Here is a 27,851-nt window from a genome sequence, read left to right as displayed (position 1 = left end):
CTTCCAGAGGGAAGCTCTTCCACAGACAGTGGGTAGGAATACCTTGACTGTGTGGAATGGTGCAGTAATACTGTTTTTAATAAAGTCCACACACCACAATTTTTTAAAAGAATAGTAAAATCATAGTTTATAAATTTACTCTTCAGAGAGGATGAACATGTTGAGAAAAGAAATGCTCAGAATCTAACGTTAAGTATAAACTTTTGGTTTAACATAAGAAAAAGATCTTTCCTGAGTATAAAGTGCAGTTAGTAACAAATTAAAAACAAACCAAATCAACAAGAACAAAACTGTATCAAAACAATACTTGATTTCAAGGCAGACAAGGGAGATAAATGCCTTCCCTCTAAGATATTGTTTCACAAGGAATAGTAAGTTTTTAAAAAGCTTTTAAAGAGGTCACAAACCCTTCTAACCAGTTTCCTGGTTTGAAATACCGCTAGACAGGAACACCAGAGGTTACACCTTCAGACACATGAGCACAGATACAGAAGCAGCAGAAGTACATGGATTTTTTACTCATTTTCCCTCCCTCTGTCTAACAGCATCAGTTCCCAGGATAAAAAGGGCAAAGGAGACATGGCAGGAGTTCTGGAGTTTTCTCACAGCACCTTCCCACTGGGTTATTTTTCACTACCTACTCTGGCCACCCACATCTGACTGCCTGAGCCAGATGCTCAACACCTCTCTCCCCCTTCCAGATATAAAGATCAGAGATGGCTCAAATTCCTGAGCATTACTGAACCTTTTACTTTGTATTTTTAGTTTTGTGGTCAGAGTTTTTCAAGCTTTGAGGTTTTATTTAATGAAAGCAGCCTTCCTCTTAGACCTGAATAAAAGATGAGAGGAAAATGGTCTTCCTCAGTCACCTGTTCAACAGCACAGACATTCAGAACACTCACACCAGTACAGGAAAACTGTAAGAACCCTCACACATCTGCAAGAGACAGAAAAATGATACAGGGATGGCCATGAGATCCAGAACAGGATGGGGATACGAGAATGGAGGGGTTCCTGATGAGCCTGTCTGTCCATTACAGTGCAAAGCAGAGCCAAGGTGCACTTGGTGCAGGATGGGCAGAGCAGGGCAGAACCCTGCTGCCACTGCCCTCTCTGCACACCTGAGCCTGCCAAACACCTGGGCAGCTCAGCCTTCCTGCAACCACTCACACCACTGGGCTTTTGAGCAGTCTTTGCAGGACAGACAGCAAAAAATGTAATATTCTATGTATCAAAAATCCACAATAAAACAATAAAAGGCTGCATGGCACTGCAACGCATTGTTACTTCAATAAAAATTGAGGTCACTTGTAGCAAGAGGCCTGCACCAGCTTTTTGAATACCAGAAAAATAATCTTTGATTATCAAAAGATTCCCCTCTCCCTTCCTTTTTTTTTTTTTTTTCATGAAATTAATTTTGCTAATTTTGAAGATGCCACACTTGGTAATTTCTTCTTTACCCCACTGTATTTTCAGAAGCATACTTATCCCTTTCTTCCTCAGACACTAAGAAAACCCCAAGCCTCCAAAAAACCCCATCAAACCTGGGCTGGGATTTTTTTTTTCTAAGTTATGCAATAGCACAGCTGAGGAAGGGATCAGGACTTGATGGAATAGTAAAATCCTGTAATAACAATTAATTGCAGTTTTTAAAGTTACTCTTGCTACACAGTGCCAGTACATTCAAAAATAAATGAGAACTTAGTTTACTCTGTTGTAATAAGTTGTTTTTCAGAAGTCCACCTGGAATATACACTTTAAGTATCTACATTAAAACATTCTGTATTGTAAAATGCATTCTGCATTGTTCTGCGAATTCTTCCAGTCTGTCCAGTTTTTAGAAGAGTTGATGCTCAAATTTATTCATCTTCTGAGGAAGCAGACTGAATAGTGCCAAAAAGAAACCTGTTACTCATCAAAAGAAAGTCTTTGTTTGCAGCTGGGCTCTGAGGCTCTCCTGTGTTCATCATCTGTCACATTATTCCAGGTTTCCTTCATTGGAGTTAGATGAGGAGCGACAACATCACCATCCTAGTATTAAAATTCAGGAAACATTAATTCACTTTTGCTTTCCTGTCTAAAGCAGCAGAGAAGTAGCTTACTCTCAGATTAAACAGGAAAAAAATCAATCCAAGGTCCCAGAAGCTTTGTAAATCAATAAAAACTGATGACTGTGCATCACAGAGGTGAAAACTGCTGCAGTGAGTGGTGGGGAGACAAAAGTGCCCTGCCTGAGAAGGCATCACCATCACCATCCAGTTCTTCCTAAAATAGTACCAGAAAATCTGGAAGGTCAACTCACTGTATCCTGGCCACTGGTCTACAAAAAGAATCATTAGAGTGTTTCCTCTGACTTCACCACAGTGCCTCACTACCACTGCTGCAATGGACCTACCCTTGGTGCTGGGATGTGCCTTGCACTGTCTGAAACAAGCAGTGGGGCTCATCCCAGTCAGATACAGATGTCGATCTGTGCTCAGGCATTTCCAACACAGACAATCTGCTGCCTGAGCTCAGAAATCAGCTGCTGAGATGCACACTGCTGTGCTCTGCAGCATGCCAGGGCTGCAGGGTGGATGTGCCTGAACCTGAACAATGTGCTTGCAGGACACAACCACACTCTACAACCAGGGAGAGCTGTTGCTTGATCCACTTGTAAAAAGCCCTGCTAAAATTAACTGCTCTAAAAGACAGATGCCAGAAGGATGACCTAAGAATGGACCTTACAGAGTTTTCTGTGCCTGTATCCCCACCCAGGAACACTCATCTCCTGGGTGGCCTCTAATGTTTGAGGATGCAGCTCTTTCCCCAGCCTGGTCTAATGGAAGGTGTCTCTGCCCATGGCAGGGGTTTGGAACAAGGTGATCTTCAAGGGCCCCTTCCAACCCAAACCATTCCATCATTCTATGATCCTATGGTACTTTCAGGTGTCTTCAGCACTACTTCAGTGAAACCAAAGCACCCTCAGATGGGAGCCATGATAAAACCAGGGGTTAGGTGAGTGAGTGAGTGCCTCTGCCATAAAGGCAAGGCCTGAATGTCAAACCTTTTAATGAAAAAGCAAGCTTATGGATGAAAATTATGAGCTCTAAACAAGAAATATAATAAGTAAATTTGTTACCTGTGGTTTGGTGAAATCATTCTCCATACACCACTGAACAAAGTACTGTTTTGCAGCTGAAATAACATGTGGATCCTGACTTTTGTAATAAACCCGGACAACCTGCTCCATAAATATTATGGGTAAAAGCTTTGAAACCTTTGAAATAAAACAGAAAAAAACTTTAGTATTTCTTGGAATACAAAAGGAAAGCAGTAAGAAGCCCCACTACAATCCATATGTTTTATCCAAAGCAATTGTGTTATTCCAACTCCCAGTGTATTCCAGTTAAATAGTGTTCACATGCAAAGGCTGTCAGGGCTCCAGATTGTCATAGTACAACACACACTGAAGACGTGCAAGGCCATGGATCCCACCACCTTGCCACAAATCCTGCAGGAACAACCACACAGGACTGTGATCACTTCCATTACAGGTGGTGAAAATGCTTTTCAGAAGGAAAGTAAAAACCTACCTGTTCTTTACTGATTTTGACTGCCTTGGAAGGATCGGCCTTGCAATAGAAGTGAACCTTATCAATTGGATTCTGTTCCTTCATTCCATAATCCATGCTGATAACCTTGCACATAAAACAAAGAAAATGGTATTTGTTAATGTTTGTCTAATTTGTTAACGTTTTGTTTTCTGACAATAAATACAAAAGGCCACACACACTCTACTTCTGAAAATTACAGTCATCAAATGAAACAGTAATTAACAAATTACTACTTAAAAAACCCATCCGATATTTTGCATCTTTTCTTCCATCCCCTCTTGCTCTGTTGCTGCCAGGTGGATATTCACATTTACAGTGACCAGCTCCCAGTTGTGCTCTGAAACATTCCAGTTTCCAGCACTGAAAATGGACTGGTCACTTGCCAGCCTGGGCCTTCCCAAAACACACAACCCAAGAGGCTGCAGCAGAGTTTACAGTTATAAACACAAGGTTTAGACAACGTTATTTAAATCAGCCTGATACACCAACATTTCTGTGGGTCAGCAGGGATCCACTTCCCTGCCATTTCAGTTTGTGGGATGGGAAAAGCCCAGGCAAATTCTTTAAAACCCAGTGAACGTTCCATGCAAGGGTGCTTCCCAGAGTGAACTGAGAACAGGGATTAAGCTGTGTGATACTGCAGACTGTCCCAGTTCCCTCCTCTGTCTCAGGCTCCCTCCCTCCCACCACTGCTGGCTGCAGTCCGAGCTGTGGCAGCAGGTGCTTTGTGCAGCAGACAAACCCCAGAAATGCCTGCCAGGCATCAGGTGGGCAACACCAGGAGCCTGGAGGTCACTGTGCCTCTTTTCCTCCCACTGGCCCTACAGGTTTCCTGCCTTCCTGACTCATCCAGTGGCCCCCAGGCTGCTGCCATTGACACCCATGTATCAAACCCCATGGGTTCCCCCACTGCTCCTTGTTGGAGTCAGGACTGTGACAGGAGAGCCTGTTTGTCACCAGGACAGTGTACAGATGACAGCCCAGTGGAGCTGCCCACTGCTTGCCCCACACCCTCCCACCACAGCAAACCTCCCACACGAAGCTCAGACCCTCAAACTGAACCAGGCCTGCAGCTGCAGACACCCTGTGGGTTTGTTCTTTCACCAGGGTACACAAGCCCTCTGCAACCGAGTTTTTACTTGAACCCGCTCTGAGAGGTGTTTACATCAACTATGAAATTCTCAGCCTTCAGCTCCACATCTGGAGGGTCCTTCTGTGGCTTGCAATTAGCAATGCTTTCTGCCAGGCTATTACTCTGAAAGAAACCAAACCAAAAGATTAACTCAGTAACTCAGATTACTTTTATGCACTCTCAGGTCTAGATCAAGGCAACACAACATGTGACACAATATGTTTTTAAACTAAAGCTTTCAGTTTTTCACAGCTTGACAAGACTTTTGCAGCAATTTGGTTGTTTGAATTATTGTACACCATAGCCATAAGTACAAAACCCAGTTTTCAGAAACAAACCAAGTTTATGCAGTTGAGAAGACCCAAAATCTGCCAGTCTGTGAAGGAGTTTTACACCTGGTGATGGGGCAGGGAAAGCAGGATTGCACCATCCAGAACGCTGAAGCATGAAAGCAGAAAATAAGTACCTTCAACCAACTGCTTTACCAATACAAATGTGTTGCAATAAAGTTCTCCAAAGCTGAATACTAGACATTTTCACTGAACTTTTTAATGGAGGGCTGTAGGATCTTACTCTCTAATAAAGCTTTTATATCTATGCAGTAAAACATATAAAAAAACCACAAGAGACAGACAACCACAAAATAAATAAAAAAAACCCACCAAAACAAAACAAAAAAACCACCAAAACATACAAACAAAAAACCACAACAAACTCCACTAAAGTACTCCACAAAAGCTGAAACCCACAAAGGAGTTTTGTTTGGTTTTGGCCTCAAGGCAAGATTCCCTGCAGACACTTAGGCAAAGCAGAGGAACATGGTTAGATGGAGAACAGCTGTCCACTAAAATGTGTGAGTCCTCATTCAAAGGCTGTGGCCTTTATTCAGGGCTGCTGTGTTCTGAGGAAAATAGGCAAGATTTGAAGCTGCAAGATTTCCTGGGAGCAACTGAGACTCATGGGAGTGCAGCCCAGAGCAGTCAGGAGACTGTCCAGGAGGGAAGGAATTCAGCTAGGATAAGTTGGGTTGTTTTTTGGGGTTTTTTGCTGCTGATTTATTTATTGCAGGGATGTGGAGACTGACAAGCAGAAAATCACACACATTGAAAGCTGAGGCATGTGTGTGGTTTGTAGTGACTCAAGAAACCAAGGAAAGGTTTATTTAAACTGAGAGCAAGCTTAGAGGAAAACCTTGCCAGGAGGGAACTGTCTTGAGGCAGCCTATTTGTAACTACTCCTACTCTGATCAGAATGTATATGTGTTAACTTACTTCCTATCTTTGCTTGCATTGTTTTGATATTACCTCTCTGGTTTACCTTAACTGGAAACTCAGCCTGAATTTAAGAACTCTGAAGCTGTTTGGGATTTCCCTCTGGCTCTGGCCAGCTTGAGGATCACAGAATTGCACAAGGCTGGAGCAACCTGATCTAGTGGAAGCTGTCCCTGTCCATGGCAGGAGGTTGGACTGGCTGGCCTTTAAAGGTCCTTTCCAACCCAAACCATTCTGTGATTCTAAACATAACCCTGTGGTGTGTGAAGGAGCAGAGCAGACACAGTTCTGTCTTGTGCAGCCACTGCTCCCCTCCAGTGCTGGGAGGAAGCTGAGTCTCTGGCATTCCTGCCATTGTCATCACAGGAGGAAACATCCTCCCTCAACCCCTCAGCGGTGCACCCTGAGCTGCAAAGCATTGGCTGGATGTAATTATGGCACCAACAGTGACCCAGTCTCCCTTCAAAACAACACCCTGGATTTCCCAAGATTTAACGCCTCTGGCTGGACTTTCAAAATGAGAGTTTTTCCTCTCATTAGCCAAGCTTCTAGAAGGAGCTGTTTAAAGGTGGAACTCATAACATTTGCTTTCACTCCCATCTCCTTATTTGTTGGGCCACCTATCCCAACCTTCTCTTCAGAAGGGCAGAAACTTGACAATGCAGGTACAACCACTGCATGTCTGCTTTCACCTGTTTCCTCTTGCTTTTGTAATACAGAATCTCTTAACACTATGTTTTCTTAGACAAAGAACACAAGCAAAGCTACTCTTCAAACAAAAAGATGAACAGCTACATCTAGTAGTCCTTTTCTAACCTTATTCTTTAAAAGAGCTGAATTATTTTCATGGAGGCTTTCTATATACAGACATCCACTTCTGGAAACTAGGGACAGAAAATTTTCACCATTATGGCTGAAGTTTGCAGGTAAGTAACTGCTGATTTGACAACACAGTATAGCACATTGAAAGAGCTGAGCCAGCTGAAGTGAGCTCTAATATACCATTATTTTGAAATAAGACAACAGGAATTAAACTGCTATCTGCTTTGAAAAGGACACATGAAAAAGACTGGGAAAAGTACATGCATGCTCATGCTCAATATCAGAATTTAACACCAAGAAATTCAGCAGCTATTATTCAGTTTGATATTTATTCTCAAAGCAAAGCACTCAAATTATGATTCAAAGCAAAGGTGTTCCTTACTATTTTGAAATTTTCATGAACATCAAATGATATAATAACCTTCTCAATCACTGGTCTTTTATAAAATTTTCTATTTTTCAGAAAAGTTTTTCCTGAAAATATTTCTGCAATAATCAGCTTCTGAATTTCTACCTCTTGCCGTCCATCTGACTGTAGATAAAACTTTCCCCAATCTTATATGTTTTATGGCTCAGCTACTTAAAGATGGGAGGAAAACTTCTGACTTTATTTTTTGACTAGCAAATAACAAAAAAAGAACAAACCCTCAAAGTAAACAAAGCCCACATGGAGATAGGGATAAATGGAATGTCAGCAACTTCAAGAACATTTTTATGGGCACAGAATTCAGAACCTTCTGCTAAAGGACATTACCTTTACAATTTCCGTCTTTGATTCAGGTCGAGTCTCTCCTAAAAACTTGTATAATTTACGTCGTTCTATTTTACGCAAAATTTCTCGTGCCTCTTCCAGTTCTGGATGACTTGAGTTAAGAATTTCCAGGTAGATACAGTCTGCCAAAGTTGCATTGATTTTTGTTACATATGTCACATTCCAGTGTCACAATAAAATGCACAAACAGGGCCAAAGGTTAAAGCAAAAAAATGCTGGTTCAGGAAAGACACTTTCAGGGAATGAGGGAACAAAGTTTGACAATGAGAAGTCACAATATTATCTTAATTATCATTAGATTCACAATAGCTGTTGGCAGAAAAACTATCTGAATTCTCACCCTGGTAACATACCTCATTATTTCACTAGAAGTTACATTCTTATCTCATTTAGTCTTGTTTAGCAGACTATGCTGAATTCCACCACTAACTAGCTCAGGACATGGTACTCTGTCTAGTAAAAAAGAAAGAATGGCCATTAAGCCTTCAGGTTTTCTCAGACTTGGGATGCCAGCTTCAAAATCCCCCATCCTGTCTCTACATGACAGTGATACATGCAGCGGGATTCCCACTATCAGTTGGAGCATGACAGAGGTCTCTTTTGATGTGGCTTCAGAGCAGAAAGGTTATTTTTGGCTGTCCTAGAGACTGCTGTTGCCAGGATGCTGCTGGCCTGATCTGCACCCCACAGCTGCATTCCCTGGCTGGGAAAACCTGGGCAGCTCTGACACATGCTGCAAGCATAGCCCTGCAAGAGCCCACCTGGAGCTGTAACCATCTGAGGAGCTCCCAATATGCTCCAGAACAACTTCTGAGTTGTTCTGGTGTACCAAAACACCTTCAATTGGTTTAATGGACAAGGTCAACCAAAGCCAGAAACTTCTCCAGGAACCACAGACCAGGTTTCTTCAGACAAAGAAGAGATAATGCAGGAGAAATAAGAAGCCCATGAAATCTTCCCTGTGCAAAAGCAGCAACAACAGCTGTCTCAGCCTTTACTAGAACTAGGATTTGCTGCCAAATCAAGAAGCAACACATTAAAAAACAACTGTGGTTCTTCATCCATCATGGAAGAAAGCTAGGGAACCTTCTGCTGCAGAATCTCCCAGAGGTTCATCATTTGTAGAGGTCCATAACTGGACAATTTCACAGAAAAATCACTCACTAGGGACTGCTGAAAAAAGCCTCAAGAGCATCCAGGTCGCAAACACTTGTCCTGGTTTAAAGACAGGTCTCTGACAAAGAGGACAGGAACTTCCCTTAGAATAGAAAATACGACCCCCTTCCCTCCAAATTATTGTAAATTTGAGATTACAGGGCTTTCAGGCACAGATACGGGAAAAGGAATAGCAGTTCTTTACATGTGTGTGTGTGTGAGAAGGCAAACAAACAACAGCCCCGGCAGCAGCAAGGAACAGCCCCAGAGAGCCAGTCCCAGCCTCCTCCCGGCTGCAGGCACCTTCCCCTTTGCTGCAGTTCCGGGCACAGCCGGCAGGGGCGCTGCTGGCTCCCGGCCGGGCAGGGCGGGCGCGATGATTCCCCCGCGCCTGCAGGGGGCGCTGTGGCGCCAGCTCGGCCGCCTCTCTCCACACGGGAATGGCGGGCGGGCTGGCGGAAGGGATGGACAAGGGGCTTCCTTTGGAAAGTCACGGCAAGCAGCCGGGAAGCTGAATGGACTGCAGCAGGAACCTCGGAGCAGCGGGCTGGGACGGCACAGGCGGGCACGGCAGGGGTGACAAAGACTCCCGAGCCGTGCCAGGAGCCGCAGGGTGTCCCGGCAGGTGCGGGGTGCCCGGAGCAGCTGCACGAGCAGCGAGGCTGGGCACAGGCAGGCGGGCTCCACACACGAGCAGCCAGAGACGCTCCCTCCGGGAAGGGGCCGTGAGGTCGGATGTTGGAAAGGTCCCAGTTCAGCAGCTGCTCTTGCGAGCAGAAGCTCACCCATGGTAAGGAGAAAGCAGTGCAGGACAGAACTCCGCAGTGGCAGCAAAATCTCCCAACAGCAGCAGCCTGCCCCTCTCACCTCTGATCCCAAGGGCGAGAGGGAGACAGGAGCTGAGCCCAGTCCTTCACCCCCAGCCAAAATCTCCCGGTATCCCCGCTCTTCCCAAAAGAAAGCCCCCCAGCTCAGAGATGGTAGCAAACTGCACACTTCCCCCTCCCTCCTTGGCTACATCTTTTGTCTCTCTTAAGTATTGCTCATTCCCATCTCTTGAGAAACAAATGGGAGAAAATTCCCTGAGCAAAAAGAAAAAAAAAGGAAAAGTCCTACCCTCCACAGCACTAGATGCAGGAAGGAGTTTTAAGAGGAAAACATACTCGTCCTTCATGCTCCATTGTACACCTGATGCTGCTACATTCCTCACATCACTCTCCCTGCTGTTCAGCCCTCCTTGCTGAACAGATGATGCCAGCTAGCAGCTCCTTGCTGTGGCAGACTGTGAGAGGCTGGGCACAGCTCTGCTGTCCTTGCCCTGAGGTGTGCTCCCCACCAGGGACCACAGGTAAGCAGGTATTTACAGCAGGACCCGCCAGGCCAGCCGGCCCCCAGGAACAGGCCCAGCCCAGGAACAGCTTCACCTCAGGCCTTTGCTCTCTGCCCAGCCTTCCACTGCTCAGCAATGCAATTCACATTCCCCAAGAACTACTGCCCCTCAAAGCCAGCCCCCCTCATCCTGCCCTAAGCAGAGGCACACAGTGACAGAAGGGACACGCAGCTCCTCACCTCAGCAGCAGGTGTGTGCTCAGACTGTGGATGGCTGTGGCACATGAAGGACTGCCAGCAGAAGTCCTTTAGCATGACAAAGGCTAAGGCACACAGGATTCTCTGCAACAGTGCCCTCAGGCCCTGTCATTTCATCCATGGACCAAAGATAGAAGTTCTTTAGTCTCTCTGTTGGCCAGCTAAGGCTTGGTGATGGAAACTCAGGAGAGTTGGCTTGGAAGTCCTGGTGAGCTGTAGCTGACAGGTGCTGCAAGAGCTGCCAGTAATCAGAAGACGCCCTGAGCAGGACCTGCAGCACCCTGCCCTGCACACACAGAGCCATCCACAAAGCCTGGGAGCAGTAGGGTTGCCTGGCCCACACTGCAGCTCTGAACACAACCAGGGGAACACTGGGGCCCCACACCACAGACCAGGAGAGGCAGGCAAGCAGGGCAGCAACCCTGAGACCTTACGAGAGCTGTTTGGAACCTGCTTTGGGAATAGCTTCACACCACAACACACATCCAGTACTTCACCTGACTGAGCCACCCTGTACTATCACTTAGAGCTCACTTACATCCCACTTGTGACAAGTACAACAAACTCAGGGCACAGGCAAGACCTTCTAACACTGCTGAATCTGAACATATATGAAACATAAGGTTAGTGCTTCTTTCTCTCTCTCTCAACGTAAAAGTGATTTAAACTGGAAGGTCTTGCTCTCCCAGCAAGATTTGAGAGCACAAGCACTAGACCTTGCCCCACCTTCTGTGCACGAAAACTGTAAAAAGAGCATTTTAACAGGTACTGATGCTCTTTTACTTAAAAAAAATAATTCTGAGACCTCATACCAGTTAGTTTAGTGTAGGCTTCCATGTCCTCCATTGCTGTAGAAATCCGATACACTTTTCCTCCAGAGCCTCTTATTTCAAAAAATTTGTCCGCTTTTTGAAAAGCTTCTGTTATCCTAGTTTGAGACAAAATTATGACTTTAGGATAATATAGTTTTGAAACACCTCACTGGTCAGCAGGCAAAATGAAACAAATTAGTATGTTATGAGCAGAAGACAACAGATGAAACTGTATCCCCAGCACACAGCAGACACTGATGACTGCATCATCTTGTCTCCATGCTGTCATTGCACCTTCCAACAGAGATTTACTGAAGATGGGTTCAGAACAGAATGTAAACTTTTGATGAATGAGCAAATTCACTTTGTTCTGCTTCAGACTGTGTTTAGCACTGCTGAGACAATTGCAGAACCCCGCAAAACAGTGACTGGTCCTTCAGCTGCAGTAATGCTTCCTCACAGATGACCACACCCTTTTACAGACTCCTTGCTTCCCGAGTTAGCTGAGACAGTACAAAGCATTGTAAAGGGAAAGCATCACAAACAGGTAGTATTTTCAGATGGGAAAAATTATGTTCTAAAGATGAAGTTCTTCCAGATTTCCATGTACTTTGCTGTCATTTCCAGCTTGGACACTCTTGAAAAGGCTGCTATAATTATAGGAAGCCAAGAACTGAGTTTTTCTAAAATAAAAAATATGCTTTACTCATCATATATGTAGGTACTGTCAAACCTGAGCATTTTTAGAAGTTTTAGAAGATCCCTAAATTAGTTTTGGAAGTTTATGAAGTTAAAGCAATCCAAATCACTCTTGTACTGTGTAATCCTTAACATTCCTTTTTACCATAGTCAACAGACCATACCCTAAGGAAAAAATATTTGGGGATACAAGTATTTCTGATTCTCAAGAAAAGCAAAAAGAATAAAGTTAATTAAAAATTCTATAGACATCAACAAGAGAGGTAAAACAGCAGGTAGCCAGCTGAATTGGTGCTGAAAAAATCTTGCATTACATAAACACAAAGCCAGGCCTCAGCTGAGCTGCATGAGTCCATTCGTGACTTTACTCTGTTAGTAACCTTGCTCTAGTAACCAGGCAGTTTGAGCTAAGTGGTCTCTAACTTTCAGATAAGGATTTGGATTCAGCTGTCAGCAGTTTAAATGGTTTAAGCACACCCTGGTCCGGTGCTTCTTCAGGCCTTTAATAATTTTCATCTAATTTAATTTTATGTGGAAGGATGTTTTTATCCTCCTCTCCTGTTTATGTTTGCTTTGTTAACCAGAGCCTCTATGATACTCTAAGCACTAAGTCTTTCCACAAGAATCAGAAGTGGCTTTTATTCTATGTCACACCTTATGGATTTTCTGAATATTCCAAAAGGGTAATGGATTGTTTCAAGAATTTAAAAATAAATTGAAAAGGAAGGAAAGGAAAATATACTTGCATTATTTCAATGATGTTGCCAGTCTTATGCTGGTATGCTCTCCGGTGCAGGCAGTTCCGGGTGTGGAACATCTCATACAAATTTCCAACTTCCTGAATCAAAAAAACCCTATCAGCATTTATTTTTGCCACTAGGAAAATTAAGACAATCAATCAATCAATTAATCAAATTAGTTGCCTCCTCCCGTTCACAGCATAAAGCAGAATGATTATTATTCACAATTTCCAAATTTTGAAACTGGCTCAGGCCACTGTAGAGTGGCACTGCAGAGTGCTGAGAGTGACCCCAGGCAGCCTGGCAGCCAAGAGGACCCCTCATCCCTTCAGCAGCCCCTCACCACAGCCACATTCACTTCCTGCCCAGCAGACCTGGAGCAGGATCATGCAGATCTGAGGAGTCTGCAGAGTCTCCCCTGACAGGACCTGCCACAAATAATTTCAAACAGTGGTTTGCTCTGTCCCTCCCCCAAACAGCAGCTTCAGAGCAACTGCTTTTCTCCCTCTTGGGCTATGGGAACATGGGGCAGGACCCCAGGACCCCCAGCCATGGGGTGCAGCTCCCCTGTGTGCCCCCCTGGGCTCCACACTCTGCTCACCTTGTCACGAGTACAGATGTGCTTCTGGCTTTTCACTTCACAGACCCGAGTGAAGATAAGCAATCGCTTATAGTCAAAATTATTCGGGATTCCCAGGTGGTGGCAATCCCTAGAAATATTCCAAAGAATGTTTAACAATATGATCATTTTCATACATACAGCAGCATTTTGTCAATAGGAGTTCATAATAAAATGTAAGATTTGTACCTTGCAAAATAATCCCACTTGTCAACGTCAATGCCATTTTTTTTATTAGCTACAATCTCGTAGAGGAAACTTTTCTCCTTTGGACGACCACGGTAGGGCCACTGACAGGGGAGACAGGAAGAAAAACATGAGAAACAGCAAGAAATTAAAGTGTACCAACAATGTCAAACAGCTTTTTTAGGACAGTAGGAATACACTTTGCTTATGATAAACATCCAACACTGAGGTAGTGAAGAACACAAAGACAAAGAACTCCCAGAAGCTATCAGGCATTAGAAACCCAGAACAGGGCCTGAGCAGCTGTCTTCCCAGAATCTCAGAAAGAATAAAACCCATGAAAACACAAGTACTCATTGCCCATTACTTACTTAAAGAAAGCCTGTGGCTTTGAAATAAAAAAAACCAAAAACAAACAAAAAGAGCATATCAACAAAGAGGAAATTTTGGAATTATTTGATTTTTGGGAATTAAATACACAAACACATCACTGTCCCCCAATCTTCTGCAATCTACAGCTTTCTAGAATAGAGTTTAAAAACACTTATTTAGATGTTTTAAGCAAAAAAATTGATAGATACTTAAACTCCTACCTCACAAGGGACAATTCAGCCATAAGGTAAACAGGAAATGAACACCAAAATAAGTAAGGTAAAAGGTGCACATTTTCTTGAAAATTTAAAGATCCTTCACCTAAAAAAATGCCATAAAGTGGCCTTGAAATTCTGAAAGTGGAAAACATTGTATGCAAACATGGCTTCCATGTTACCTGCACTACAGAAATACAAAAACTGATGTGAATAGCAATGGAAACACGTGCAAGCAGAAGGAAGAAAGCACATCATGGATAAAAATACCATGATCACAAAGAGCTCTGCTATTGGGACATGTTGAGGACACTGTTTATGTCTGGTGCCTGAACACACACTGTCCTTGTCATGACAGAGGCCTGCACCAGTGCACAGCCTGTCAGTGCAATCTGCTGCCTAACACCAGGAGGGTGCTGCCAGGTAGTGTGTGGCACTCCTCTTCCTGGTATCCTGCTGGAAAACAGGCACAGAATCCAAACAAGGCAAATCAGACACAGGGAAAGAACCTGGCACAAGAGCAATGCTAGTAGCAGGCACCAAGATTCATGTGCAAACAAGCCCAGCAGGATAAAAATCAGCTTGTGGATTTTGTAAATGAACATCCTCTTCCTACAGGATCTCAGACTCAATTTCACTATGTCCAGTTCCTTGTATTTGCCATAGGATTGCTACCCACTCCTGCAGTAGAAAATAATGGGCAAGTGTGAACATTTGTGGGTTACTTGTTTGGGACTACATATGAATTCTGATTAAGACCATATTGTCCTGACAGATCTCCCACTGACTTCAGCTGCTACCAGTTCTTTACTCTGATGGCAACTGAATCAGTGTCCTTGAAGGGACACAAAAGCATAAAACAAGGAGAAAGGACTTAAGTCTTTCATAGAGTTGCAATAATTAACTCTTCTTTCTTGTCTCTTGAGGCAACCCATTTCTTCAAGTCTTATCCCTACCTCTATGTTTGCTATTGCAATAAATCCAAGCATTTTGCTGCTGTCATCAAAGCTCTTGTGGCTCTGGCACTTGGGCCAGGCTCGGATTGCTCACTGCCTCATTGCTGCCCGTGTCCAATTTTGTTATCCAGACTGGGGAAGGCCTCCTTTACTCCAGGACAAATCCCCCTCACTCCCTCAGCTGCTCCTCACCATACTTGTGCTCCAGACCCTTCCCTAGCTCTACTGCCCTTCTCCACTGCACCTCAGTGTCTTTCTCCAATGAGGAGCCCAAAACTGAACTCAGCATTTCAGTTGTGGCCCCAGCAGTGCCCAGCATAGGGGTACAGTCACTGTCCTGGTCCTGCTTGCTGTGCTATGGCTGGCACAGGCCATGTGCCATTGGCATCTTGCCCACCTGGGCACATCTGGCTCTTTTTCAGCCACTGTCAGCCAAACAGCACCTCTTTTCTGCCTAGCCACTTTCCAGCTGCCCTGCCCCCAGCCTGCAACAGGACCCAACACCTGGCATTGTGGAACCTCACACAATTGGCCTGGGCACATTAATCCAACCTGTCCAGATCCCTCTGTAGAGCCTTCCTGTCCTTCAGTTGAGCATGACCTGCATTTCCTAAACGCAGGCTGGCTGGGCCCGATTCCCTGGTTGTCCTGTACAAGCTGCATGATGACACTCAGGATTATCTGCTCCATGACCTTCCCCAGCACCAAGGTCAGGCTGATAGCCCCCTAATTCCCTGGGTCATCCTTCTTGTACATGGAGTCACATTTGCTGATTTCCAGTCAACTGGGACCACCCAGGACTGCAAGTAAATGATGGAAAATACCTGGTACCCTTGACTGGATCCCAGTCACCAGTTAGGTTCCCTTAACACAAGTAACTTTCTACAGCTTTCCTCTGATCTGGAGGTTTTTGGATAAGAATTCTCAGGGAGCTGTAAGCACATTTACATATCTGCCAGCACTGTAAGAAATTAACACAACACTCCTCCAGCATCAGCTGTGACAAGATCCCCAGAACTTCATGGGGCTAGAAGTAACATATAGCAGAAGCCAAAATTATCTGTTCTTTCAGAGAAATAAAGACGTTTCTTGGGATAACCACAGGAGCAGCACACCAACTCACCGATTTCACACAAGCAGTTTCATCTATAGGCCCTCCTATCTGTTCCTTGATGAACAACATATCTTCCTCCAGAACAAGACCATGCGACTTCATGACTTCTTCTAGTTTATTGGAAGTGATCAAGTGCTCAAACATTTGAACAGAAGCAGTTTCATGCTGTGAAAAAAAAACTCATCCAAATATTGTATTACATAGTTTGAGCATCTTTCCTGCAGTGTCACAGCTTTACTCCAAATCATCAGCACTGCTGAGCAGGGCACATGGGCAGGCTGGTGTGAAGGGCAGCACCTGGGTGCTTTCCTAGTCATTTTGCATTAAACAGAACAGGAAATCACCTGGTCTACAGAGTCCAGAAACACTCTTCAGCACACAGCTGTTAATTCTGTGTGTTGACAAACAGCAGCAAAGCCATTACAATGCTAAGAGACAATTTTGCTTGATTAAATGATTAACCAGTAAATGTAAACCTGTAAGTGTAAATGATTAACCAGTTGACTCAGCTGATTTTGCTAAGAAATTACAAGCAGAGAGAGGCCTGAAAGGACTGTGTTGCACTTCATCCACAGAAAACAACTGTTGAAGCTGTGTTCAAAATTTTGGGAAGTTTGAATTCTAAAGACTATTTAATATCCTGGCCCTAGGCTAAAACATTATACTGGAAAGGAAGCTGCCAGTTGCTATTTTGCAAATGTAAAATATATTCTGCAGAAAGCTCTCAATACACATTTTAAGGCACAGTGCTGGCCAAAAACGATTACTGCAGCCCTAACAAGGATAGCATCACAAGATTAGGAAATAACATTCTGGTTTTCAATTAAGCCATCAAAATGATGCAATAAGGTAAAGCCAGATAACCACTACAGCCTCACAAGCACTGGAACTCTTAACTCTTTAAAGATTAATTATTTTGCCTCCAGAAATTTCAGGTTTGTATTTTTATTTTAATAGTGAAAAGCCTACCTTCCACTTCAAATCTGGACGAGTGAGTGGAATAAATCTTCCATCAAACATGTGTGAAAATGGCCCATGACCTTAAATATAAAGATTACACAGGTTTAGTCTGAGACATGGTTGTCAGCAAAAATTTCTTGAGCAAACTTAGGATCTGAATTCTCCTGTATCTGACTTTTCTTGACATATCACAGTCTTAGACTGGTTTGGGTTGGAAGAGACTAAAGATCATCTCATTCAGACCCCTGCCATGGGCAGAGACACCTTCCACTATCCCAGGCTGCTCCAAGCCCTGTCCAACCTGGCCTTGAGCACTTCCAGGGATGGGGTGGCCACAGTTTCTCTGGGCAATCTGCTTTACCACCCACAGAGGGAAGAATTTCTTCCCAGTATCCCACCCAACCCTGCCTTCTGCCAGTGGGAAGCCATTCCTCCTTGTCCTGTCACTCCAAACCCTTGTCCAAAGTCCCTCTGAGCTCTCCTGGAATCCCTTTTATGTGGTCTAAGGCCTCTCTGGAGCCTTCTCTCCTCAAGGTTGAACACCCCCAGCCCTCCCAGCCTGGCTCCAGAGGGGCTCCAGGCCTCGGTGCATCTCCAAAGCCTCACTCCAGCAGCACCTCATCCTTATGTTGGGGCCCAGGCCTGATGTCAGCTCTGCAGGTGGGGGTGTCACCTGAGCAAGGCGGAGGAGCAGAATCTCCCCCCTCACCTCTGCCCATGCTGGAGATCAGCCCAGCACATGGGGGGTTCTGGACTGCCTCTTGTCCTGTCCAGCCTCTCACCCACCAATGCCCCCAAGTTCTTCTCCAGAGAGCTGCTCTCAATCCACTCTCCACCCCTCCAGGCTGTCCAGGTTCCTCTGGATGTGCTATCCCTTCCCTCCAGCATGTGTCCCCACCACACAGCTTGGTGTTGCTGGCAAACTGCCCAAGGGTGCATTAATCCCACTGTCCCCATCACCGACAGAGATATCCAACAGTGCTGGTCCTGAAACACAAACCTTAAAAAGTTTTGGATTTTGGAAAAGTTGGGGTTTTAAAAATAGTTTTGGATTTTGGAAAAGTCAGGGTTTTAACTGGGAATTGACATTATTGAAACTAATTGGAATAGAGTAAGCTTTGCTGAGACTAATTAAAACAAACAGATGGGCCGTGCTAAAACCAAGGGCAAATGGAGAGGCCCTATCAAAGTTACAAGGTAATTGCTAACTATCCTTGATGTAGATGCTGACTCAGCTGGGCTTGGAAAGGAAAACAGGGAACCCAGTAAAGAACTTCAAAAACCTTAAACAACAGTAAATGAAAAAACTCATTAAAACAAGAAACTAGGAGCCCAGCCAAAGGTCCACCTGGCCCATTTGTCATCTTGCCCTGAAAGGTAGGAAGGTTAAAATGAGGAAGAGATGTATTCCTTCCTCCCTTTCAGGACCCCTACTATAAAAAGACCATCGACCTACTTCAAAGAACAAACCACGCATGCTTAATTGCCTTTTTCCTCATTAGCATGAGAAGAGGAGAGTGGGTGGTAATTGGGTTATGAATATGTATTTGTATTCAATACTTTTGTAAATAAAGAGCCTGTAATCACCTGTACTTGGGGCCACATACATATTAGGGGTGACCCAGCACCAGTCCAGTGCTGATTAAATATATCCTAACTAAAACAGAGAGTCTTTGTCCATCATTGTCAGATATTGATGCTAGATCATATCCTTAATTTGGTAAATCAGTCCCCACACAGGTCACTCATCACTGGGCTCCACCTGGACATCGAGCCTGTAACCACAACTCTCTGAGTGCAACCATCCAGATAATTTCTTATTCATCATCTATGCGGAAGACTTCAGTATAACAAATACACTTTCCTAAGATACTTTAAGTACTACTGCACTTAACAGCCATTTCCAGCACCTACACCACAGACAAATACTGCAGCAACATTGAGAATATTAATTACCCTGTGTCAGCTCTGAAGAAAAGAAGTAGTTTTGAAGTAAATGTTACAATTTTTGAAAGAAACAATAATTTTCATTCTGAAATGTTTTAAGAGACCTGGAGAAATCACAGAAGGAAGCAGACACTTTAGCCACTGAGGGCAGAACTCTAAGCACCATTTAGAAACAGGACAAAACACTAGCTAAGAGAGGCTACATTTTCAAGTAGAACTGTCTCCACAGATGTACTCCAGACCAAAAAGAACAGATAAAACAGATAAAACAGATAAACCTGTATTGGAATATGGCTATGCACTGAGCAGCCCAAAACAGCTGACATGTTCTGACCTCACAGCCAGCTTTTCGTCCTGGTTAGCTTTCCAAGAGCAACAACCCATCTCAGGTATTCCTTACCCAAATCGTGACAAAGCCCAGCAATTTCTACACAGAGGATGTCTCGCTGAGTTATATCCAGGTCTGGTTGTCTCTCCTTCAGTGTACGAACCAGACATCCTGCAAGGTAGCCAACCCTGTTGCAGGAGAAAAGGAAAGAAATACAGCAGTGGTTTAGGATGAACAGAAAAAGATAAGTTCCCCTATCCTGTTTTGCTCCACTAAGTCACAGCCCTTGTCTGAGAGGCCGCATACAAGGAACACCCAAACCCTGACTTGTGACAGAATCACAAACTGCTTCCTGTAAGTAGAGTTTTAGTCCTCCGAAAGCAAAAAAGCATGGCATACCATGCCCAAATGGGATGCCATGCCCAAAACACAGAGATTCTAAAGCATCCTGCAGTATTTAGTAACACACAACTCCACAGTAGCTGTTTAAGGGAACAACAGTGCACCACCGACAGTGACAATCTTGAAGCACCTTACACCAAATCCTTGAATTCCAGTAACCAAAGCATTTGGTACTTTTTTCAAACTGCTGCTTTAATTATAGCTCATGACAATTATTTCTCTTCTCATTCATTTTAGATTTGATTTAGTTAAATGGGACCCTCTGTTCTCATGACACAAAACCAACAGGAGGAAATATATGGCATATACTCCCACAAACTGTTTATAACCTCTGCACAAACATCTTTTTCCACTTGCCTCAACAGTTCCCCTTTCAGAACAGCTTAAAGCAAGACCAGGCTGTAATGAGGTAATATGTTTCCTTAGTCCAAATTTCATTGTTTGGTGGCTTTTTCCTAGATCAATGACCACACAAAGCTCACTTCTGCTATTTGTAACACTGTAGAAATCTTTGAAATTATATACAAGTGGAGAACAACTGTCCTAAATTTAACTCCATAGATCAATGGATTTACCATTTGCAATCTGGTTTACCAGATGCAATCAATCCAGGCTGCCTCATTCAACTGAGCCTTTTGCAAACAGCCATTTGAATCTCACTATAAGTAAACCAGATTTAATCCACAATATTTCAGCACCAACAAAAGCAACTTTAGGCTGGCCAGATCACCCGAATAAGAAACCATTTACTTTCTTAATTTCACTGCCCCTTGAGATTTACCCTTAAAACAAACTCAAATTTGTCATTCATCTGCTTCCCTGAGGAGCATGAATGACCTGGCAACACTCTATAAATCCTTGTAGACATCACATTTCTGCTTCATGGAATTATAGCTATCAGCCTGACAACCTGCCATTGAGTGCATGAAGCACATCTACCTACAAAGGCAAACATTACAGATCAGAAGGACTTTGGCTGTGCTGGATGATGTGTGAGGATTACAACTGTCTGGCAGATCATAAGAACAGCCCCTGTACACTTACTAAGTTTATGCTTTAAAACTTGTATTTTGACTGAGGGAACATAAAGTACTTAGTTTTTAGCTAACATTATTCTTAGAATAATAAAGGGTGGGGAAGGAAAGCTAGCATTGATCCATCTTGTAGGTATCTGTCTTTATTAAAAGAAATTCAAGGGAACAGCCCACAATCACATGGGATATCCAGGAACATTTGAGACCAGAAATGCGCCCCCATAAGTTTTCACCAATGCTCAGTCATCAATGCCCTTTTGCTGGCACTCCACTGCAGTGGAACCAAACTCAGGGATATCCAGATACCAGAGATGGGTGTACCAGAACCACCACCTTACCCCAGGGAGTGTTCAAAGCGGTTGTGAGAGGCTCCTGGAAAAACAAAGTACGTGCCACCCAACTGCTTGATGTACCGGAGGCGCTGGAACTGAGGGGTGTCGATGATCTGAATAAGCAGGGGATGAAATTCAATGTGCCCATGAATAGGATCATTAAAAACCTACAGAAGGAAAAAAAAATTAACCAAAAAAAAAAAAATTAACATTTAAAATCTAATTTTGAAAAGAAACAATCACCAAGGTAAAGGATATCTAAAATGGTCAGGTATTTGGTGGGAGAGACTGTTCATCTTCTGTAAAACAGACATATCCTGCCAACCCTATATCAAGATCTATCTCAGAATCATAAGATGGTTGGGGTTGGAAGAGACTTTAAAGATCATCTTGTTCCAACATACTGCCATGGGCAGGGACACCCTCCTCTAGAGCAGGTTGCTCCAAGCCCTGTCCAATCTGACCTTGAACACTTCCAGGCACGGGGCATCTGCAACCTCTCTGCACAGCCAAATTCATCTTGGAGAACTACTAAAGCTTGACACCAAAAAGATAAACCTGCCTATTTCACATAGCAAGGGAAATAAAGTCAAAATACCTAAAAATGTTAGTTCTCCACCTGTGCAATTCCAAAACTTAACATGTGTGAAAACTGCTGTCTTTATTAATCTGCTATTCCAATTAAAGCAGGATACTGCAATGCATGTCTGAGATATGCAATAAAAGTGTTCAGCCTGATACTGTTCATGCTTTTAAAATCAAATGCAATTTTGCCAAGCAGAAATTATGATTATTACTTTTTTCTTTAAAAAAATGCAAACCCCCAAAATTATTAAAATATGAAAGAAATACTTCCTGATAAGCACAAATTTTTAGAGACATCTCAGTAACTACAGGGACTCAGTAGAGAAGGTTAACACATTTAATCTTTAATCTTTGCTGTCAAACTGCAGGCAAAACCACTCCATCACACACATATCTTGGTAAAATACTGAGGCAAATAAGGTTTTTCTGTGCTCTCTACCCTTGGTGACTGAGCTAGGAGGGCTCTAGCAGATTTGCAGATTACTACAAAATATGCACAGCCCTGGCCCCAGTTAAACTAACACACACCACTGGGAGAAACAGCTGGACACCAGAAACAGTGAAAGCAAGGAGGAGTCTGTTAACCCAGGCCTGGGGAAAAACTAATAAAATAAACCAAGGGGAGGCTCTAGACAGAGGGATGTGGAAGGGGAGCTTCTCTAACACACATCAAACAGCTCTTCCGCTCATTTAATCCTTCACAACCTGCAGGTGGCCACTGAAAGCTTCCACATTATCATCCTAGTATTTCTTCTGGTTAATGTGGTTTTTCATAGACCCCCACTACCAAGAGCCCAGAGTTTGCTGCTGTGCAAAGGAAACACACCAGCTGGCAGCACCTAGCCAAGAGGGGAGAAGCAGAGAGGGTGTGCAGGGTTTGGGGCAGGACCTGGCCATGGTGTCCCCACAGCATGGGTTACCTTCATCACCTCCACGTGCTGCGGCCACAGCTGTGTCAGGCACGCCAGCACTTCCAGTCGCTCAGCTGGGCAGCTAGGAAGGAAAAAGAGACACTGAGAGCCAAGTCTGCAATGCACTTCCCTTTTCAATTTGCAATACATATGGAATTACTTATGTGAGTTCACATTACTTTGATATTCCTTGACAGAAGAAGACAGCAACTGCAACTTTTTCAGAAAAATATTGAAAGCATTTATCCTTCTAAAATCAGAACATATCTGTAGAGCAGTGTAAGTGTTTCTCTGAAAACTGAGAAATAAAACCACCATGAGACTGATGAAAAAAAATGTGTAAGCCATACCCAGCGTCCTTTAAACTTATGGGAAAGACAACATGCAGCATGTGACTAAATGACATTTCTAAAGGATGCAAAACTTCCTTAAACTAAAATGTCAGTCACAACAAATGATTTTTATAAAAATTTCTTGCAGTTAGTCAACTGTGTATTAAAAGTTTAATTTTCTCAAATTAACTTGAATTTTACATAAATCAATTTAAATTCCAACAGCAACTGGAATTACATTAATTCCAGCAAAAATTACAGCAAAATCACTGTAATTTAAAACATATTCTAATTTTGTTGAGACTGATTCTTCTATTTTGCAAAGATATTTTTCTGTCATTTTTAATAAATTATTAAAGGTCCCCTTCACAACACACAGCTAAACTTCCAGTGCAGATACTCTGCCACAGCAATCTAAGAGCACAGAGGGGACAAGTCTGGAGAGAGAGATAATGTGCTCTATTACACCTACTTTTACTAACTCTGTCAGCAAGCCTTGCCCTTGAGCTAAATGGTTTCAGCCTTATTATGCCAGCAAACACTATCATGAGAAAATACTTTTTCTCCAACAGTTAACCACCAAGATCAGTTTGATATCAGCCTTTCAACATAAAATTTAACAGAAAACAAGACTGTAGTGTCAACTATTAGGAAAAAGTACTGCTTGATGCACTACCTATTCTCATCTGGATCATTTAATAATTCACAATCCCTAAAATATTAAAGGTGTGGGATGTTTGAGCTGTTGGTAAGAAGTGTTTCTCTCAATCACTTGGTATTGCTTGTCCTAACAGGGAGCTCTTGGGCTGCAGCTGCTGCTCAGACTGCCACAAGGCAGTGCTGGAGCACCTCTCCTGTGCTGACAGGCTGAGAGTGCTGGGGCTGCTCAGCCCAGAGAAGGGAAATCTGTGGGGAGATCTCATTTCAGCTTTCCTGTACCTTAAGGGGACCTATAAAAAGGAGGGAGAGGGACTTTTTATAAGAGCAGATACTGTCAGGGCAAGGGGCCATGGTTTTAAACCGACAGAGGACAGGGTCAGATTTGGTATTAAGAAAAAATTGTTCCCTGTGAGGGTGCCGAGGTCCTGGCACAGGTTGGCCAGAGCAGCTGTGGCAACCCCAAACCTGGAAGTGTTCAAGGCCAGGTTGGACAGGGCTTGGGGCAGCCTGGGATGGTGGAAGGTGTCCCTGCCTTGTGTGGCAGGGATCTGAATGAGATGATCTTTAAGGCCTGCTCCAACCCAAACCACTCCACAATTCTAAGATGAAAAGTACTCTTGGTGATGCCCAGACCAGCATGTGTTCCATGATACAAATCCGAGAGCAAAGAAATCAACAGTGTGACCAGCAACCATTAAACTAATACAATGAATGCTTCTAACAACTTATTTTTCACACAGAATCACAGAATTAGCCAGGTTGGAAAAGACCTTTGAGATCATCAAGTCCAACCTATGACCTAACATCACCTTACCAACTAAACCATGACATTAAGTGACACATCCAGTCTTTTTTTAAACACCTCCATGGATGATGATTCCACCACCTCCTTCCTGGGCTGCCCATCCCAGTGCTCAATCAGTCCTTCTGTTAAGGATTTTTTCTTAATGTCTAGCCTAAACTCACCCTGGTGCAGCTTGTGTCTTCTGGTCCTGTCATTTGTTGCCTGGGAGAAGAGACCAACCCCACCTGGCTGCACCCTCCTTTCAGGTAGCTATCGAGAGTGGTAAGATCTCCCTGAGCCTCCTCTTCTCCAGGCTAAACAAACCCAGCTCCCTCAGCCACTCCTCATAAGGCTTGAGTTCCAGACCTTTCACCATCCTCATTGCCATTCTCTGAACACATTCCAGCATCTCAACATCCTTCCTAAATCAGGAGGCCCAGAAATGGACACAACACTCAAGGTGTGGCACAACCAGTGGCCCAACCAGCACAGAGGAAGAATCGCTTCCCTAGTTCTGATGGCCACACTATTCATATTTTAATATGCTCTGTTCAAATCTGTCATAATCACAACCCTTTGTGCTTCACACTGGGCACCAAGGATTGCTGTGGATTAACCCCAGATAGGAACTCAGTCCCACACAGCCACTCACTGCTCTGGTGGGATGGGGAGGAGAACCAGGAAAAGGTTAGATCCTGCATGCTGGATCCTGGATCAATTACCTGCATGCCCCACCTTCCCTGCTCTTTTTCCTCCTTCAGATAGAAAACAGCCACAGGGCATTTTTCACCTGAAGTCTACAAGGTCAGACCCCCCCTAAGCAAGACAAATCCTGTTAACACAGGATTGTAGTTTTCCAGGGCTCTGCAGGCAGAATTCCTCCAACAGCCAAAGCAGCATTACTGCTGGCTGCTTGGAAATGGTGACAACTGGCACTTCTTCATCCACTCCCCTCCCTGCTTTGTCCACACCCTCCTTCATGCCACAGGTCACAAGGACCAGAAAATCCCTTTCCTGTGCCTGAAAGGTTACCCAGACAGTCCCACTCATTATCTGTGTTCAGCATGCAACACACTGCATGCCACACTAAACATCCAGTGCCAGCAACATGGGAACATCTGGGAAATCCACTGTCCAGGTACCACCTGCCCAAGCTCTCCCTTCTGAACATCGAGGGACCTAGGGAACTAAAGACATGCTTTCATTAGTAGCCTTTCACAGAGAAATTATCAAAGTTACTGCAGGACAACAAAAGACTTGTTCTTAGTGCAAAGCAGAGATGTTTACAAAAAGCAGAACGCTTGAGCAATTTCTCATCCAATTCTCAACAGTTTAAGCTTAATAGAAACAAGATGTCAGATCTCACAGAAGGAAACTTATACAAAGTTAACAATATCTTCTACAAAGAAAACCGACAAGCCTGTGAACCGGCACCATCTGCTCTCTACACCAACTGAGAGCTCTCCACAGCCCTGTGCCCACATTACCTTGTATCCCATGCTGAGGGACTCCTGGCTACCTCATCCTGCTGCCCATGTTCAGCACTGACAGACAGTCTCTGACTCCCCAGACTGGCTGCACATGTCCAATATGTCCTGGACACCTGATGCTCTTTCCCTGCTAGAAGCAACCAGCCTCCTGGCAAGTCCTAAATAAAACTAGACACCAGCTTGTCATTTCAGTCAGGCAATTACCTGGTATTTCAGCAATTAACAAAGCCTTCATCCGCCTTCCATGACATCACAGCATTTCTATCTGCACACTTCAAACAGCTGCAGATAAACCCCTCTTCCATAAAAGGATAAATCAAAAATACCTTAATGACTCCAGCACGTCTTACCTAGTCCAAAGTGCAGCACTTCTGCCGTGTCCCGCTGCGTCACACCAGCTCTTTATTCTCTTCCAGTACCCGTGCCCAGGCACCTCCTCCTTTCCCACTCCCCCTTTGCATGCTGATGTCTCAATAAAACAGCGTAAGATCCCTTCACCCCCAGCACAGCATGAGCTCTGATGAGTTCTCACCCAAGGAGCCAACACCAAAGTGCTCTAGCCTCCAGCAGAAAGCACAGCTCTGCACTTGTGTGGACCTGCCAGATTACACACCCAGCCTACCGCAGGGCCACCAACCACATCAGCAAACAGCTGGAGCCAGCAGGTGGGTTTTGAGACAAATTTGAAGGAAACAGTATAAACAAGTTTAACAAAGGAGTAAAGAAAAGACATTACAAGATTAAAAACCACCAGGAAGTATGTGGTGAGCAAGCAGGCTCACATCCCAGTAGAGGGGAGCAAGAGAGGATCCCCAGTGGGGCAGAGAAGGGACAAGGGGCCTTTCCAACACACAGAATAGCAGGAGAGATTCATACTCTCTGCTGTTCCAGAAAAGCAAGAAAACATATTCACCACCAGAAAGATTACAAGGGTTTTGGGACCAGTCATTCCCTCACTGGTGCGAACAATCCTTTACACACTTTAGAACAGCATCCAGTGTCCCTGTGCTTGCAGCCGGTGACCACTACCAGCCAGACTACCTGCTCCAGCCTGCTCAGGGCAGTGGGGGCTCACGGCAGCAAGGACTCGGCCACTCACCCACAGGGCCCTATTCTGCCTGGAACACAACAACACTTCTTTTTCCACAGCAGCCCCACGGCCCTGTAGGCACAACAGAGGGCCAAGCCCCAGCAGCTGCTGCACGGCTGACCTGACAATGCCCTGGATTTCTCCTAGGGAGACGGGTGACACTCGGTCTCTCCCGAGCAGCACCTCCCGCTCTGTCAAACATCGGGGCGGCTGTCGTTCCTGGAGCTGGAGCAGCAGCAACTTCAAGCAGAAAATTAAGTTCCTGTCAGAACCCCTGGAGTTCACTTTTGTGCTCCCAGCAACACTCCACTACCCAGGGGATTTTCATTAAACCTTTTCTAAAGGATCGAGTTTCTGTTTCTCATGGTTATTTGGGCAGGGAGCATCCGCGCCTTGGTTGTGCTGGGATCAGCGGGGAACGGGAACTGCTCTGAGGGTCCGGGATCAGCCCCAGCGATCCCGTTTTACCCCGCACAGCTCCGCTCGAGGCGTTTGGGGCGGCCGCGGTGCAGAGCCGCGCTGGGCCCGGCCATGCGCGTTTGCAGCCGCTCCCTGCGGGCACGGCCCGCCCGCCGCAGCTGCTGGGCCTCGGTCCCCCTTTCCCGGCGGGCGCTGCTCACCAGACACGGATGAGCTCGGGGGTGGAGGCCGGCAGGTCCAGCAGCATCCTCCCGGTGATCCCGCTCTCTGTGGGAGCAAGAGAAGCGTCAGCGCCAGCGGTGGGACCGCACGGCCACGGCCCCAGCCCCAGCCCCGGCCCCGGCCAGCCGTACCTCGGAAGCGGCGCAGCAGGCTGGGATTGCCCACGCCGCAGCGGGAGAGGTGCTGGCAGAGCCGCTCCGTGTCCCACAGCCGCGGGTCGCTGCCGGGGCCGCGTGGCCTCTCGCACCGCGTGCGCTTGGCGGGAGGGCCCGCCGGGCTCCCCATCCCGCACCGCCACCGCGCAAG

General features: G+C 44.8%; 1 protein-coding gene across 1 annotated transcript; it reads right to left on the bottom strand.

The window, feature by feature from the left end:
- Positions 1 to 59: 59 nt before the first annotated feature.
- Positions 60 to 27,851, bottom strand: SAMHD1 (SAM and HD domain containing deoxynucleoside triphosphate triphosphohydrolase 1). The gene is made up of 16 exons (XM_014260759.2): positions 27,677 to 27,851; positions 27,524 to 27,590; positions 22,557 to 22,629; positions 21,058 to 21,218; positions 19,356 to 19,471; positions 17,018 to 17,088; positions 16,058 to 16,213; positions 13,395 to 13,495; positions 13,188 to 13,296; positions 12,593 to 12,684; positions 11,148 to 11,263; positions 7,576 to 7,715; positions 4,762 to 4,851; positions 3,576 to 3,680; positions 3,122 to 3,259; positions 60 to 2,031 (listed from the first exon to the last, which is right to left on the bottom strand). The coding sequence occupies exons 1-16, from the start codon at positions 27,828 to 27,830 to the stop codon at positions 1,909 to 1,911; spliced, it is 1,812 nt and encodes a 603-aa protein (XP_014116234.2). The 5' UTR covers positions 27,831 to 27,851; the 3' UTR covers positions 60 to 1,908.

Source organism: Pseudopodoces humilis, chromosome 19 (genome assembly GCF_049639895.1).
Source record: "Pseudopodoces humilis isolate 2021_Gansu_Grassland_sample_001 chromosome 19, ASM4963989v1, whole genome shotgun sequence".
Lineage (NCBI taxonomy): Eukaryota > Metazoa > Chordata > Aves > Passeriformes > Paridae > Pseudopodoces > Pseudopodoces humilis.
Note: the sequence above shows the minus strand (reverse complement) of the source record. Positions and strands in the feature narration are given on the sequence as shown.